Below are 15,008 nucleotides of genomic sequence, written 5' to 3'. Positions count from 1 at the left end.
TTTTCTCAGCTCTCCTGTGCCCTTTCTTTTAAGGTCACCAGCTCGGGCATCCTTTGTGTCTTTTTTGCACGACCTAACCCGATAAGACTCAGAAGGTCAAGAGGAGAAAAAAAAAAAAAAAAAAAAAAAGGAGTCGAGCATTGTTAATCCTCCGTCTAGCGCTCAAAACACCCCTCCATCTCCATCTCATCTCCATTATGTGGAAATAATATGATAGAGAGCCGGAGGTCGACAGACTACCTCCTTGAGATGAATAAGACAAATCATCTTTTCATTATGGCGCCGAAAAAGAGAGAGAGAGGGAGAGAGAGAGGGGCAGTGAGCAAAGAAGGAAATGAGACAGAATAGGATATGAAGACGGATGGTTCAGTCGCACGAGGGAAGGGGAGGGAGACGTCAGCCTGCAGGTCAGCGGACACTGGCTTTAATCGTTGCAGTGCGGCGGCGATACAGTGCAGGAAAACACAAAAAGAGGCGACTTCATGGTTTAAAATGTGTTAAGTCGATTTTATTTTTGTCTTTGTACAACGAGAAAAAAAGATAGACCCATAATATCAAGAACAAAAAGTGTATGCATGTTTAAAAAAAATAAATAAATAAAAAGTGAAACAGGTGACAGACACATCTGCATGGCTCTCCACTCAGGGGAGGGATGGGACTTATGCTCTCTAGTTTTAGTCACGGTCTAAAAACTGAAAGATGATGTCACACCGACAACATCAGGGACGACTTTGCGCAAGTAGGCAAACAAACTTTAATGTCTACGATTGGTGGAATTGCCCTTTAAAATGTGTTTAAACCACCACATAAATCAGCTGTTACGTGGTAATGGTAGAAAAAGTTAAAAGTTACAACCTTTACTGTGTATTTCTGTTTAAGATCTTCTAGGAATAACCTTTGAAGTTCATCTTCATCAGAAGATAGCGAGGGTGTTCTCTGCTTATGCAGCAACTATTCTAAATGTCATCAAACTACATCTTTATTGTTGCACACTGAGGTGTCAGACATTGTCATTAAAGGAACAGGGGAGGTTATAGAATGTCTTTATGGGGTAAAAACTGAGTTAAAGCATTAAAAAGAATAACTTAACACATCCTTCAGTAGCTCAGCTTCTCCCCGGGTCGTAGGGAAGTATGATTAAACTCTGGGTGCAGTCAGTGATGCCGACTAGGTGGGAAACCTTTGACTTGGGCGAGACCAATACTGGAGTTTTGGGGCAGTAGGGGAAGTAAAAAATAAGTTAGTGTTAGTTTAGGGGCCAATCCAGCAGTAAATTCTGAAACTAGCAAAAAGCTTAAACTGCATCCACACAGGACGCAACCGGCTCATCACTTTGAAGCTGATCATTGGTCACAAGCACTAATTTCAGGATATGGTTACCCAGGTAACCCCCTAATGTCTTTACTACCAGGAAGTATGTCAGTCATAGGTATTCTTTATTCTCATTGGTAGTTGTTTCAGTCGATCACCTGGAAATTTTGCCTTTCTCCTGAAGTTGCCAAATCTCATTGACTGTCTGCAGTCTTTGGTCGCTAATTGCTTCCAGTCTGCACACAACTTAACTGGAGCGATCGCTGGTCTCTGAACCTCTACTCTGCTGTCACGCTGCTCTGCTACATGAGCTGCAGATGCTGCTGTGATTGTTGTAAATAGTGTCAGTCACTGCCACCTGCATCATCTTCTATACAATTTAGAAAAGACGAAAAAAATCGAGACTATAACTGAAACATTGTTGCTATAGGACTACATCAGGTGCTAAAAATCAGCCAATCAATACAACAGCTTTAACCACAGGGAAAAACAATTTAGTAACATCTTCCCGTTAGTCTGGTTAAAGGGGCGTCCACACAGGAAGTGATTAAAGTGACGTGGAGATGAGAGACCACTGAAAGTCGAAGACGGGTCCTGAGTTAAACTTTTCTCCGCCTGGACATTAGCGAGTGAAGCGACTACCAATGAAAGCACAGGAAACTGCTGACTGACATTAGGTAAGTTAGTAAATACATACAACAGGGTTACCTAGGCAACAGGAGCCTGGAACATGACCAACTGGTGTGGCGAGCACTTCCTGTGACACCTCTTAACCTTCACGTAAGCACTTTTTTCTATGCTTAAGTGCTTTTAACCCATTATCAGGAGAACGCGGGGTTCAGCATCCTGTCCAAGGATACTTTCACATCCGGACCAGAAGAGCCGGGGATCGAACCGCCAAGCATCTGATTAGTACATGACCAGGATCACCATTACAGAATCACCATGGGAAAGCGTTACATTTACATTTTTAAAATATTGTATTTGATGACATAACAGCATCACATGAAACGCTGATATAACATCATATTTATGCTGATCTACAATGTTAGTGCAATGTTCCAGAGACGTCTTTGTCTGGTTTGGGGGACCACAGAGCAAACCTGCCGAAATTATGGCCACAAGCAACATGATGCGCTGTGTTTATAGGCTTTTTGCCCACTTCCTTAAAGGTTAAGAGCAAAGTTAGCATGGCCACAAAAATGATAGGATAAAGAGTGAAAATGAGTACACACCTCATCTTGCATCAGCACATGGCACCAAGACATCCACACGTACTCACTTTAAGAGGTTACATACACAATAAGACCTTCAAGATGTAGCTCACTCGGTACACTGCTCTGCACAGTAAACGATTCTTGATACAGTAAACAGACTGAATCACAGCACCTACAATCTGACCTTCGCCTCGGCGCGCCTGTGCGAGCACAAGCACGCTTAGAAACGAAAGGCACATCTCATTAGAAAGAGAAAATAAGGCTTACATCCTGGTGGACCTGCTGATAACATAATCCATAATGGATTAAACCATTTGTGCAGTATCTGCTCTCAGGATGGAATATAATAAAGGCAGCTCACGCTAAAATACGATAAATCCAGGCTAAATTTAAAAAAAAAAAAAAAAAAGGCTTTGATAAATTAAGTCAAGGCATGCTGCAGAACAAAGTTGATAAGGAAACAAACAGCCTCATAAAAATCAACAGTTCATATTGAGGCTCGCTACATCACAGCGTCGCCCTTTTTACTTTAATGTGTTTACATAAGGTTTTAACTCAGAATGTGTTTCAGACAACATGTTCTCTGCGCTAATATAACACAACACTGATATAAACTGTAGTTTTGTTATTAAGAATACATTATAGGACAAAAAAACCCCCCAAAATCTAGAGCGGGACCAGTGCAGTATGTGTATCAGCTGCTTTCAGCTTGTCTTTTAGCTTTTAAGGACCTCGGCTTTTTCATTTTAATTCTCTGTCACGGTGGTGGAGACCAAAAACGGAGCTAAAAGGAGTGATCACCAGGCTAGATAGTCAGAATTATGACTCCAAATGTATGCTAATATCTTCTAAGTTGAATGTATTAGCAGGACGCTGCACAGGAAAAAAAAAAAAAAAAAAAAAAGAACAGAAATAACAGAAAACATCCAGCGAGCGGCTCGTGTCTGAATATTTGAACAGATTTCCTCTTGACCCAGAGTTCTTTATTAAAAGGGACGATCAGATTGACATGCACTGTGAGGACAGTTTATCATCCTGTTCACATGATTACAGGATGTGATAACCTTTGGTCACGCCTGCTAATGTTCCCGTTTAGCGTCTGGCCACGATATCCTCTTTCCTGTTTGGTAAATGATGACCTGAACTGGATCACAGACTGGCTCTACCTGTTCCTGGGATTTAGTTCTACAAATAAACCAAGCGATGACGTGTTTAAAACCTCCCCGTGAAACTGTAATGCACAAACATCACGGACCAGCTGCTTTTTGAGGAGTACGACTGTAGTTTTTGGGAGGGACAGCGCTGGTCGAGCCTCCATCGTTACATTAAGCAGTTGCCCGGCTTTTTTTTTTTTCCTTTATTTTTGACACGAGTGGGCAAGGCTCTGCTGTCCAGCTACCATTTCAAGCAGACACACCTGAGCCCTCTCTGCTTGTAAAATCACCACCACCACCAGCAGCAGCAGCGCATCACTCCCTGTGGAGTGACAGGACAGGGGGACGATTCCCGGATCCAACTGTCCCTCCTGCACTGATGTTCAAAGTTCTTATTTGGGTTTAAAAAGTGTCCAGATGTTGCTCCTCTTCTCCTTTTTTAATAGCTGTAAGGAATATAAAAGAATATGTAAACAGCTCTGAAAAATTAAGACACGCGTGTAGCTGATGCAAACACAACACTTTACCTGGTTTTCTATCGTTTCCCCTGGTCCACGCCGTCTGTCTGCTCCTGGTAGAAAGAAAAATACACAGACTAATCAATACATTGAATAAATGAAATAATAAAATTATGCTAAATGTTCTCTAAGGCTTCAAATTGAAAATCTCTGGACGTCTCTCCACCCTGAAACAAATTTGGTTAGGATGTCAGGTCAGTGAAGGGCTCGTACTAAAGCCTGAAGCAAAGGCTCTCATATTAAATAACCCAGGATCTGCCGGGGATTTTTACTATGACTAAAGAAACTCTTGTGAAAGACAAATTTAAGGAACTCTGCATCAGAAAGTTTGACTAGAGTAAAATCACTCTACACCCTTTTTAAGTGTATCCTAAAAGGAATTAGAATTAGTCAAATGATTAATTAAATGCATCTTTTGAAGTCAAAAAAGTCAAGGAAATAGCTTAAACTGCCCCAGGTTTGGCCTGATTGCAGTGCAGTTTTGCTTGCCTGCAACGCTGACCGCAAGAAACCAAATGGGAAACAAGGGAAAATAATAGCTAACATAAAATAAAGTGCAAGTTATTCAGTTCACAGTTGTAGTGAAGAAATGTCACTGTAAAATTACAGTAAATGTTCTGGGAATTCACTACTCACAATGTCCTGTCATCATAAAACACAGCGATGTTGTTAATTCACAGAAAATGTCCTGTTTTATTTGAATATTATATTTGTTATTACTTGTCCCATTGCAAAAAATTAAGAAAAACTAGATTTTTTTCTGTCATTTAATTGTTTATCTATTACTGGATTATGTTGGTGTGGTGTGAATGACCTTTATCAGCAGGAAAAACTGTCAAATCTATGAAAACACGGTTAAATTTTAAAAATTTATACCCTCTTTCACATTTCCAAAGCCGTCCGGTGGGACAGAATGGAGTCTTTCCTGGGCCGATTCTGGCCCCGGGGCCTTATGTTTGACGCCTTCTAGTTTAGTGCTTTGTGAAGGAGCCCTCATGTCTCATTCATCAGCATGTGCAGCCAGTTTTAAAGCATGACCGTACTCAAAGACTGCAAAACAAAAAAGTGTTGAGGACTGTGCACTCAGTGTGTGGCGAGTTCACTGATCCACTAATGCAGAAGGAGAATCGTCTCTCCTTTTCATCTCTGGCGTTGCCTCTGCAACTGATATTGATATATCTGCACTTTTGTGTCTCTGGCAACATTTCTCAGAGAGTGCATTGTGCGCATATGGCTGGAAATATACAGAACATATACGCAGCTTTCTTTTTTAAATAACTGAGCCGAATGCCCCCTGTCAGAGCTGGTTACCCGTCCAGTTCTCATGGTCTGCTGCCAACCTTAATGCTACTGGAGTTGAGAACAACTCGTCAGGTTGCTGTTCATGCAATAAGAGCTTCCCTATAAGTGTTCATCTTGTAAAAGTAAAGCTGGAGACTGAACCTAAAAAAATCCAAATTAGGCAAAAATCCAACCTGAATGTTTTGTTAAATTTCCCAAATTTTACTTCTTACTATGAATTATTAAGAGTGACCAAAGTGGCATCCACACAGGAAGCTACCGGCTGACGGCACATCGCTTTGAAGCCGATCGTCGGTCACTAGCAGACATTCCAGTCTCTGGTTGCCTAGGTAACCCTGTAAAGTATTTACCACCCATGTCATATGTCACTCGGCGGCATCTTTCACGCTCACTGGTTTTGCAAACAAGCAAAAAACAAAAACACAGCCCATGTAAAACAGAGAGTCGTGTGATGATTAGGAAAAGCTGTTTACAGCTAGCATCCATCGCAGAAGAAATGCTCACATCCGTGAATGAACATTAAATGTGATGATCAAGGATTCACCTTGATGGCTAATTTCACAGCAGATAATTCCCACGGGAGCACCACCCACCCGGTTTCTCTAAAGACCTTTGAAGTTTGCTGCAAAGCGCCTGAAAGCACCTTTTTTTTGTTGTTTACTGTGTGTTTTTGTTTGAAGAATATGAAAACACATTATCTGCGAGGAAATTTCTGTTGTTTAACGGCAGCAACAGGACGACGCAGCTTCCCAGCACGTTCCTGTAAACACTAAATTAGACATCGAGGAGAGACGAGCGGATGCTGCTCACGATCACCTGGAGCACAGCATTTCATAAACCAGACTTCCTGTGATGTAAACAGAAGACAGCAGGCCGGAGGCTGGTCTTCTTTTTTTTCTCCAGCTCTGTGTGATGAATTTTTTAAAGACTCGTTTATTCATTTTTTCTTACAGTCGCTGCAAACTCCTTCTGACGGTGACAATAAACAGCATCAGTGAACAGAAACTAAAAACTACTGTCCATGAATGTAGCTTTTACTCTATTTCATATTTCTTATTGAAAATACTGGAAGTAATATTTCTCTGTAGTGCCATGCGTTTATATTTACTCACTAGAAGACGCTTTTACATTTGAGGTCAAATCTTCATCTGGACCTGAGTGTTGGCAGACTTCTACTGTAAGTGTTGCAGGCATTTTACTGACTTGTTACCTAAAAGCACAAAGTTTAGAGTCGAAATGACAGGTCACGTATAGTTTTGATGACTTGGTTACTTTGATGATCGGTCAGTACCTTCAGGCATTTTCTAAAGCTTTCCACAAGGGTTAGGAGTGTTCATGGGAATTTTTTACTGTTCTTCCAGAAGCACATTTGCGAGGTCAGACACTGATGTTGGAGGAAAAGGCCTGGCTCACAGTCTCTGCTCTAATTCAGCCCAAAGGTGTTGGATCAGGATGAGGTCAGGACTCTTTGCAGGCCAGTCAAGGTCTTCCACACCAAATTCTCTTATCTATGTCTTTATGGACCTTTCTTTGGTGCACTGGTGTGCAGTGATGTTGGAACAACTGTTCCCACAGTTTGTCCAAGATATCTCGGTATGCTGAAGCATTAAAGGGCTGAGACCAACTGCTGAAAATCAGCCCCACACCAAAGCAGCGAGGTGCTTGATTTTGTAAACCTGTGGTCATGGAAGTGATTGAAACACCTAAATGCAATGATTTGGATGGTTGACTGAATGCTCTTGGTAATGTAGTGCATATTATAAAGAGAGGAATGTGAGATATGTGCACACGTAAATATTTATGGATACATAAGAAACGCCAGATTACACAAGGAGCTCTTCTGCGGGGAAGACAAAAGCAGAAACAGGTAACATTTTCAGCTCACACACACCTGAGGGGACTTGAATGTTGGTTGACTCTTCGGCTCCACCGCCATGGGCGATGCGGGGACGCTCCCGTTGGAATCTGATATCAGCAGAGTTCGCCGCTCCCTGGCTGGTTTTTCACACTTTGTCACGCGGAACCTGAGAACGATAAAAGGGTTTGAATGTTTGTGCGGCCTGAGATCCAAATGAGGAGCGAGCTTGTCCAGGTTCACAGAGCTGGCTCAAACCCCTGCAGCTGACATGACAATGACTAAATATATACAGTAGCTTATATAAAGAATCATATTTTTACCTAAAAATAAAAGAGAATTTAGGTGGCGCTTCATAAATATTATATTTACATGGAAAAAGACCAAGTTAAAAACAGAAAATGGTCTGTTAATGAATGATCCAGGACAGAAACTCAGGTCATCAGCCATTCTTAGAGACACACACACACACACACACACACACACACACACACACACACACACACACACACACACACACACACACACACACACACACACACACACACACACACACACACACACACACACACACACACACACACACACACACACACACACACACACACCTAAACATGACATCTCTCTCATCCGCCCACTCTAAAGCTTTAATTAAATCAGCAAATGAATATTTGTATCCAGGTCATGCTGACCCTCTGCATACGGCGCCATTCATCTAAGTTTGCAAATGAAAAGAAACCTCTTCGCATCCCAATCAGCTCTCAGCGGGACATTAAGGAAGGCTGCGTGACGGCGAAGAGGCTGCACACTTTCCCGGCCTTACTGGTGGATTGAGAAATGGTCTCTTTACTTTAAACTGCATCTAGGACACAGCGGGACTAGATTTATGATGGGAGTACACTGCCAGGACTTAATTCTCACTGTGGTGAATGCTTCTTATAATTACTGAAACTAAAAGTCTGGACATTGAACACAAACACAAGAAGAACCAGAAAAATTCCTGCACACTGCAGGATCATCGGGTTGATGATGAGGGTGTCCAAATTCCCTACATAGACATTGTGAAAGATGGACATAGGTGAATCCAATGGAGAAGTGCCTTAAAGCTGCATTCTTTGCCCTCATGACCAGCAGGGGGCGACTTGTAATCAGAAAGATAGCCGAGGTCTGGGTTCAGTTGACAGTTTCAGGTCAACACCAGAGCCAGAAAATAGGATTATATTCATTGGCTAACAACTTTTCAATAAAAGGTTGTTAGCCAATGAGCATATGATGCCAGACACTCCTTTTCCTATACACTTCTATAGGACCAGAACTCTTTTTGGAACCACAGCTATCGCCATCTGGTGGCTTTAAGAAAGAATGCAGGTTTAAGGTACTTTAGGATTGGCTTTTTCAACCTGAAGCTAGGTCATGTTTTATACTGTCTGTTGCTGTGATGATATTCTTCACACATGCTTTCTCCAAGCAGCTTGATGTATATGTTTGTTTGTGCCACTATTAAAGTATAGCTCCTGTCATCAATTAAAGCTTTAGAGTTAGAGGAACACTGACTAGTCAACGTGACACTCCTGGTGATATCCTGAATAAGATATTAGAAGTCTGATTTTAAATGTTCGTGTCTCAGTTTTGTGAGGACCTGTGCTGTTAACAGTGGCACGTGGAGCAGTCTGACCACAAGTTTCTGACCTCCCAGTCTTCACCCAGTGTGGTATCAAAGTGCATGAGATGCTTGTGCCTTTATAATGAAGTGTGAATATTTTCGAGAGTTAATGTTTGATTGTTAGCGCCGTGTGTGTGTCTGTGTGCACTCAAGCCTGGTGTCCCTCTGGGGCAAACAGTGTGTCATTTTTCATTTACTTCTGCTAATTAAACCACCTCGTGGTGCGATTCTGAGAACATTTTAAAGGCAGGAACATCATCAAAAGGCAGCAATACACCCAGTCTTGTCCTTCAGTTATGATTCAAACACACACACACACACACACACACACACACACACCTGCCTACAGCCAGGACCGTGACCTCCACGCAGTGACTGTGCCGCAGCTCTGCTTTGCGGGCAGACGGCTTCCTCATTAGCGGCCATTTCTTCTGGCTGCAGCGGGTGCAGATGTTCTTGCTGCCTCCCAGGCCCCCGATGGTGTGCAGGTGGTTACAGGTGTGCTTTGCCGCTCCCGGGGGCGCCCCCGGCGATAGAGGTGTCATCGGAGGAGTGGGAGTGCCGGGGGAGGTGGGGGTGAGCGGAGGACTTGAAGATAAAGGAGGAGAAATGTGTGATTCTCGCAGCTCTTTCTTCAGATTGCCACTTTTTAAAAGCTTTCGTGAATTAATTATACAATATTAACATTGTGCACAAACAAAATAATGTAAATCAGCTCCTGAACAACAAAAAGAGAAATGAACCAAGAAACCTTTTATAGGTCAACAACTGTAAATATCCAAAATGTGAAGTAAGAGGAAAAAACCCAACACGAGCTAAAGACTTCAGTCTATGTTACCCAGACAAGCTCTTTGAGAACAATCACCCTCAGTGATTATCTTTACAGTAAAAATGGAAGCAGTTTTCTGCACCGAGTTCGGCTGCAGGTGAAGTTTCAGACACACGATAAGTAAACAATTAGATGATCCCACAAATAGAAGCAACGCCGACACGAAGGGTGTCGGGTCACATGACGTTTGTCTCTACCTTCGTACAGTATTCATCTCAGAGCTAAGAGGCAATAACTGAGGCCAGCTTCCTCCTCTGAGAGTTTCTCCTTCATTCACTCTGTGTGTTCATACACTGCTTTGCATTTAATCATTAGTTATTATTAATCTCTGGCTCTCTTCCACAGTGTGACTTTTGTCCTGCCTCCCTCCCCTGAGTCTGGTTCTGCTAGAGGTTTCTTCCTTTTAAAAAGTAGTTTTTCCTTCCCACTGTCACCAAGTGCTTGCTCATAGGAGGCCATCTTTGTTGAGGGGTTTTTTTCTAATATTGTGGGGTCTGTACCAGTGCTGGGTGTGTAGGTAGCATTACTGCAATCATATTACATATTTGAGTAATGCAGTAATTTAATGCGTTATCATACTAAATTCAGTAATCATGCTACAGTTACAATTACGTCGTGACTTCTATTACAAAGATTATCCGTGCCTGGCGAATAGAAATGAAAAAAAACAAACATGTGTACTTGCTATAATCAGCTGGTTTCAGTTCGTGCGCGGGAGGAGGAAAATAGTGGAGCGGTCCAAAGTGGATATATGGGCATAACTTTTATTGCACAAATGGCAAGAGCTTGACGGTAAAGTGCAAACTGTGTCCAGGACAGGAACAGCCGCATTCTACTGCTTCAGCTCTTTGCAAGCCTCTGCACAGACAGCACGCTAACACTAAGCTAGCCAAGAACCCAGAGTGATGGTAAAGCCGAGCACATGCAGACCCCAGCTCAGCAGGAGGAGCCTGATCGTCAACAGGTAACAAAGGCAGTGATGAAGCTTAAAGCCTCAGCTTCTACCTCTTCATGTTTCAAGAGAAAGAGAATGGATGGATGGATAAATAAAGGGTCTTTAGACGAGAGTTGTTATATGTGCTATATAAATAAAATTAAATTGAATTTAATGAGTGCTATGTACTTTTAAGCCTCAACAAATCAGGTTATTGGGACATTGAAAGCCTTTAATGCCTTTTAAAAATGATTCCAAGAAATGTAACAGCTCATAAACATGCAGCCACTGCAGATGTCATTGGCCAATAATAGGGTTTAAATGTGATTTTGGTCCACCGGAAAAACAAAAGACATGATGTTGGAGATAAAGTGGCGAGAACAGAGACTGCTGTGGAAAGATGATGAGAGGGACTAAAGGACGGTCGAGAGGTGGTGGAGGACTGATGGCAGGAGAACGGAAGTTAAGCACTGAATCTGGAGAGGCAGATAGTGAGCCCTGGCGACACTACAGTCAGTCACTCTCCTCCTTGTAGCCTTTTCTCCATCCCTCTCTCCTGCTTCTCCTTCCCCAAGTATCCAATAAATTACCCCCACCAATATCCTTTCTTCCCCTCCTATTCTGCCATCTCTAAGTGATCCACTGGCAGGCTGCCCATCCTGGCTGAGAGAGCGAGAGAGAGAAAGACAGATATGGGACATAACAGCAGGAGAAAGTACTACAGAGAGCCATCTGAACAAAATGAAAAAGTGAAAGGCAAAGTAGGGGTGGAAATATGTGAAGGAAAACATTTGGAGAGAGAACTGAAGAAGTGAGACACATGAAAGTGATGCTGGGGATTGTGTGTGAATTCAGATTTTTCTTGTTTTTTCCCCTTTTATTTATTTATTTTTTACAGGACACTCTGTGTGACACAGCAGAATACCTCAGTACCTAATCCTTGGCAGATGCAACACAGCTACCATTTATCCACACTGTTTTCTCCCAACAAAAGAGAACATCTTTCCTCTCTTATCTCCTTTCCGCCCAGAACAATATGAAGCGGAGAGAGAAAGATGACAGCAGGAGAGAGAGATATAGAGAGGGGGGAAACATACTCCACTAACTCGATTTACTTAGACTCCTACTGTCACAAGCATCTCCTCCTCCAATCTATCTATCTGCCCAACTCCTTCTCCCCCTATATTAGAGGCAAAGCACCACTACACTTGTTAATGTACACTGCTCTGCTCATGGCTCTGTACAGACGGATATTGGGGCGATGAGCGGCGTTTCCCCTGCACCGATTTTCTCTGTTTGAGGTCTGATTGCTCCAAGGAGTAAAGACATTAAGTTACAAGCTTGCATGCGACCTCACCAAAATAAGTCTGCTAGATTATAGAGGAGTATTAGCCAAAGCCCATCATCCTGTGTTTGCTGGTTGGGGGGGGTCCAGTTGTAACGCTTTAGCCGTGGCTTGCTTCCCTGCTATCAGCAGCTTTTATTGCACTTAAAGCTACACAACAAGCTCTTATGAACTCCCAGTAATGTCTTTACGTCACCTCCACGCTCCACCATGTCATAGCTCTCTCTCTTTTCTTTTTGGGGTGGTGGGAGACACGCCATATGCATTCAGGCCCATCGCGTTTTGTACTACTGGGTGATCCTGGCCACAGGCAGCAAGCTAAAGCTGCTTTAGCTCATAGCTGCCCAGTTTTCACATGGTATACTAAACATGCCATTTAATCTCAACAGCAGCTATTAGAAGTGATTTAATGTAATAATTCTTGTCACATACTGTATATAGTGTGATTTCTAGCAGGCCAACAGCTTCGCGTTTTGTTAGCTGCAACACACATTTAACAGGGAGACCTGCTATTCAATGAATTATGATAATCTATGGAAAAAAAATTATGTAGTAGAAATATATCTTTTAACACCATCTACACTGTGAAAATGCATACACAACAGTGCTCTTTCCACTTTGGATTTTCTGGTCAAAACATCTTACAAAAAACATTTTGAATGAAGGCAGCTCAGATCAAATGGCTAAACAAGTTTTGACTGCTGATTCTTTAGATATAGCTTTTATGCTGTGGTGACCTACATAAGTAAAATTCATTAAAATACTCCAAAATGACCACCAAATAAATAACTTCAGGTATTTCATAGCGCTGCTGAGTGGCAAGACTCAAAGGACTTTGGCTTTAGCTAGCTAACTTAAGCTAACTTAAGCTAGTTAGCATTATGTTACGTAAGTGTCTTTATATTTTCAACTGACCCTAAAACAGCTTAAAGGTTTTTAAAACGGAAACTAGATTTCTATATTTGCGATATCAAGCTAAAATTAATGCCAAACAAAAGTTTAAATCAGATTGGAGTTTGCTTGGCAGTCTAATTTACACACAAGGAGAACCACCAACAAAGGTAACATCGTTTTACAGTTGCTAGGACAGATTAAAATGGCCCTTTATTATCATTGTACATGTGCAATAAAATTGTGGACTAATATTTATTCTATTTATTGTCAAACTACTTTTTATAGAAAAGACATTTAAGGTGATGAGTTTAGCTGTCATAAAACAATTTTAATAATGCTACATATTACACATTTTTAACTGTATAAATACCCTTAGCTTAACTAGAAAGTTATATAGCCGATATGCTAATAACTCAGTTTAACAGATTAGACACTATATATATGAAAGACCTTCAAAGAAGGTTTGCTAACTTCAAAAGTTACTCTCACTTATTTTTTCAGTTAATTTAATTCAGTTGAATATCATTTTATTTATATACCGTCAATTCACATCAATAAACACATCAAGATGCTTTGTATTGGTTATTCAAGTCCCTTCGATACTATAGAGAAAATCCCAACCCTTTTGACCAAGCACTTGGTGACAGTGGGGAAGAAGAACTTAGCTTTGAGAGGAAGAAACTTCCAGCAGACCCATGCTAAGAGAGAGGAAGCCATCTGCTGAGGCCAAGTTTTTGTTAACCAACAATTAACTGTGGATTTGATCTATACATGTCTATATTTCTATATTTGACCAGAAGTTCAAAGTCTACAGTGGACATTATTCTTCTAACAAGTGATAAGTGACTCAACTGACTAATCAACCAAAGCTTCTGCTGTTCTTAAGCCTCCAGCGTTTCTTATATTTTCACTCTCTTTAATTACTTGATTTTACAGCCAAGAATCTTATAAGGAAACATGTCAGCAGCTCCAGTCAGTATGTTTTAATAATCCCACAATACAGTGAAGTGGTGCACAGTGGCTTTTTGGGAATGGTCCCCAGCTACGTGTCCCTAATAAGACCCTGCCAATGCGGATAGGATCAGGAGGAAACTGTGGCCTCATTGCCTCGACTCTTCTTGTCCTGCTCTGAATACTCTCAGTTCAGACACTTCACTTATTAGTGTGAGACAGATAGAGTCTCAAGGAGGCTTATGGTGCCATCTGGTGGTCAAGCCAGTTAGTATATGCAGTCTTTGCCCAATTAATTTAAGATGAGCCCAACAAAGACAGAAAGCCTTTTTAATAACAGATGGATTTGTTCTTCACAGCGTGAGATCACACTTACCCATCCGAATCAATGCTGTTTTCATGAATCATGGCATTTAGGGCATCAGAGTTTGCTAAAGAGGGAGAGAGAGAGAGAGAAAGTTACACGCTTATAAAGACAGGGAAAAAAGGGGAGAGAGAGAGGGGGGAGATAAAAGTCGTGTTGGGAATTAGTGAGGAGTACGCTCCAGTGACTTCAAAAGCAGAGCGCTTATTGAAAGATGGCTCGAGCAGATTAACTCTTTAACACAGCGAAACGGCTCATCACATGCAATCACTGAACACATAACAACTGTACACGGAAAACCTCGGCTGGGTGGGAGGGAATCTGCCAGACCATGAAAACTTTTGTCTGGAGCAAAGTTGCTTCAGAGTGTGACTCGGAAAAGTTTTAAACTTCCACGTAACCGTCGAGAATTCAGCCTTTGGAGATAAAGTTTGAAAAATTCTCACAGTGCACACGATCAACAGCGCCCGACCTCTGCTTGCAGACAAAGTAGCTCAGGCGTAGATTTACATAATTTGCTCCCAGACACACATTTCCCCAAGGCCAGGCCTCGATGCATTCGCTGACTTCACTAACAGCCCGCTGTGTACACAGATAAAGAAATCTCTGCAGAGTTTGTGAAAAATGAGCTGCGCACACACAAACACAGATGACTCATGTAGGTGGACGTA

The 15,008-nt window shown here is 41.9% G+C and overlaps 1 protein-coding gene across 1 annotated transcript in view; it reads right to left on the bottom strand.

Annotated features, from left to right (window-relative positions):
• Positions 1-486: 486 nt before the first annotated feature.
• rell1 (RELT like 1) overlaps positions 487-15,008 on the bottom strand; it is a 35,050-nt gene continuing 20,528 nt past the window's right edge. Inside the window, exons 5-9 of the mRNA XM_031749345.2 lie at positions 14,350-14,404; positions 9,360-9,608; positions 7,394-7,526; positions 4,210-4,253; positions 487-4,128 (exon numbers count right to left, since the gene is read on the bottom strand). Of these exons, the coding sequence (XP_031605205.1) occupies positions 4,218-4,253; positions 7,394-7,526; positions 9,360-9,608; positions 14,350-14,404 (473 nt within the window). The 3' untranslated portion in view covers positions 487-4,128; positions 4,210-4,217. The remainder of the gene's footprint in view (positions 4,129-4,209; positions 4,254-7,393; positions 7,527-9,359; positions 9,609-14,349; positions 14,405-15,008) is intronic.

The sequence above is a fragment of the Oreochromis aureus genome, linkage group 3 (genome assembly GCF_013358895.1).
Source record: "Oreochromis aureus strain Israel breed Guangdong linkage group 3, ZZ_aureus, whole genome shotgun sequence".
Taxonomy (NCBI): domain Eukaryota; kingdom Metazoa; phylum Chordata; class Actinopteri; order Cichliformes; family Cichlidae; genus Oreochromis; species Oreochromis aureus.
This window is presented reverse-complemented; position numbering and strand designations above follow the sequence as displayed.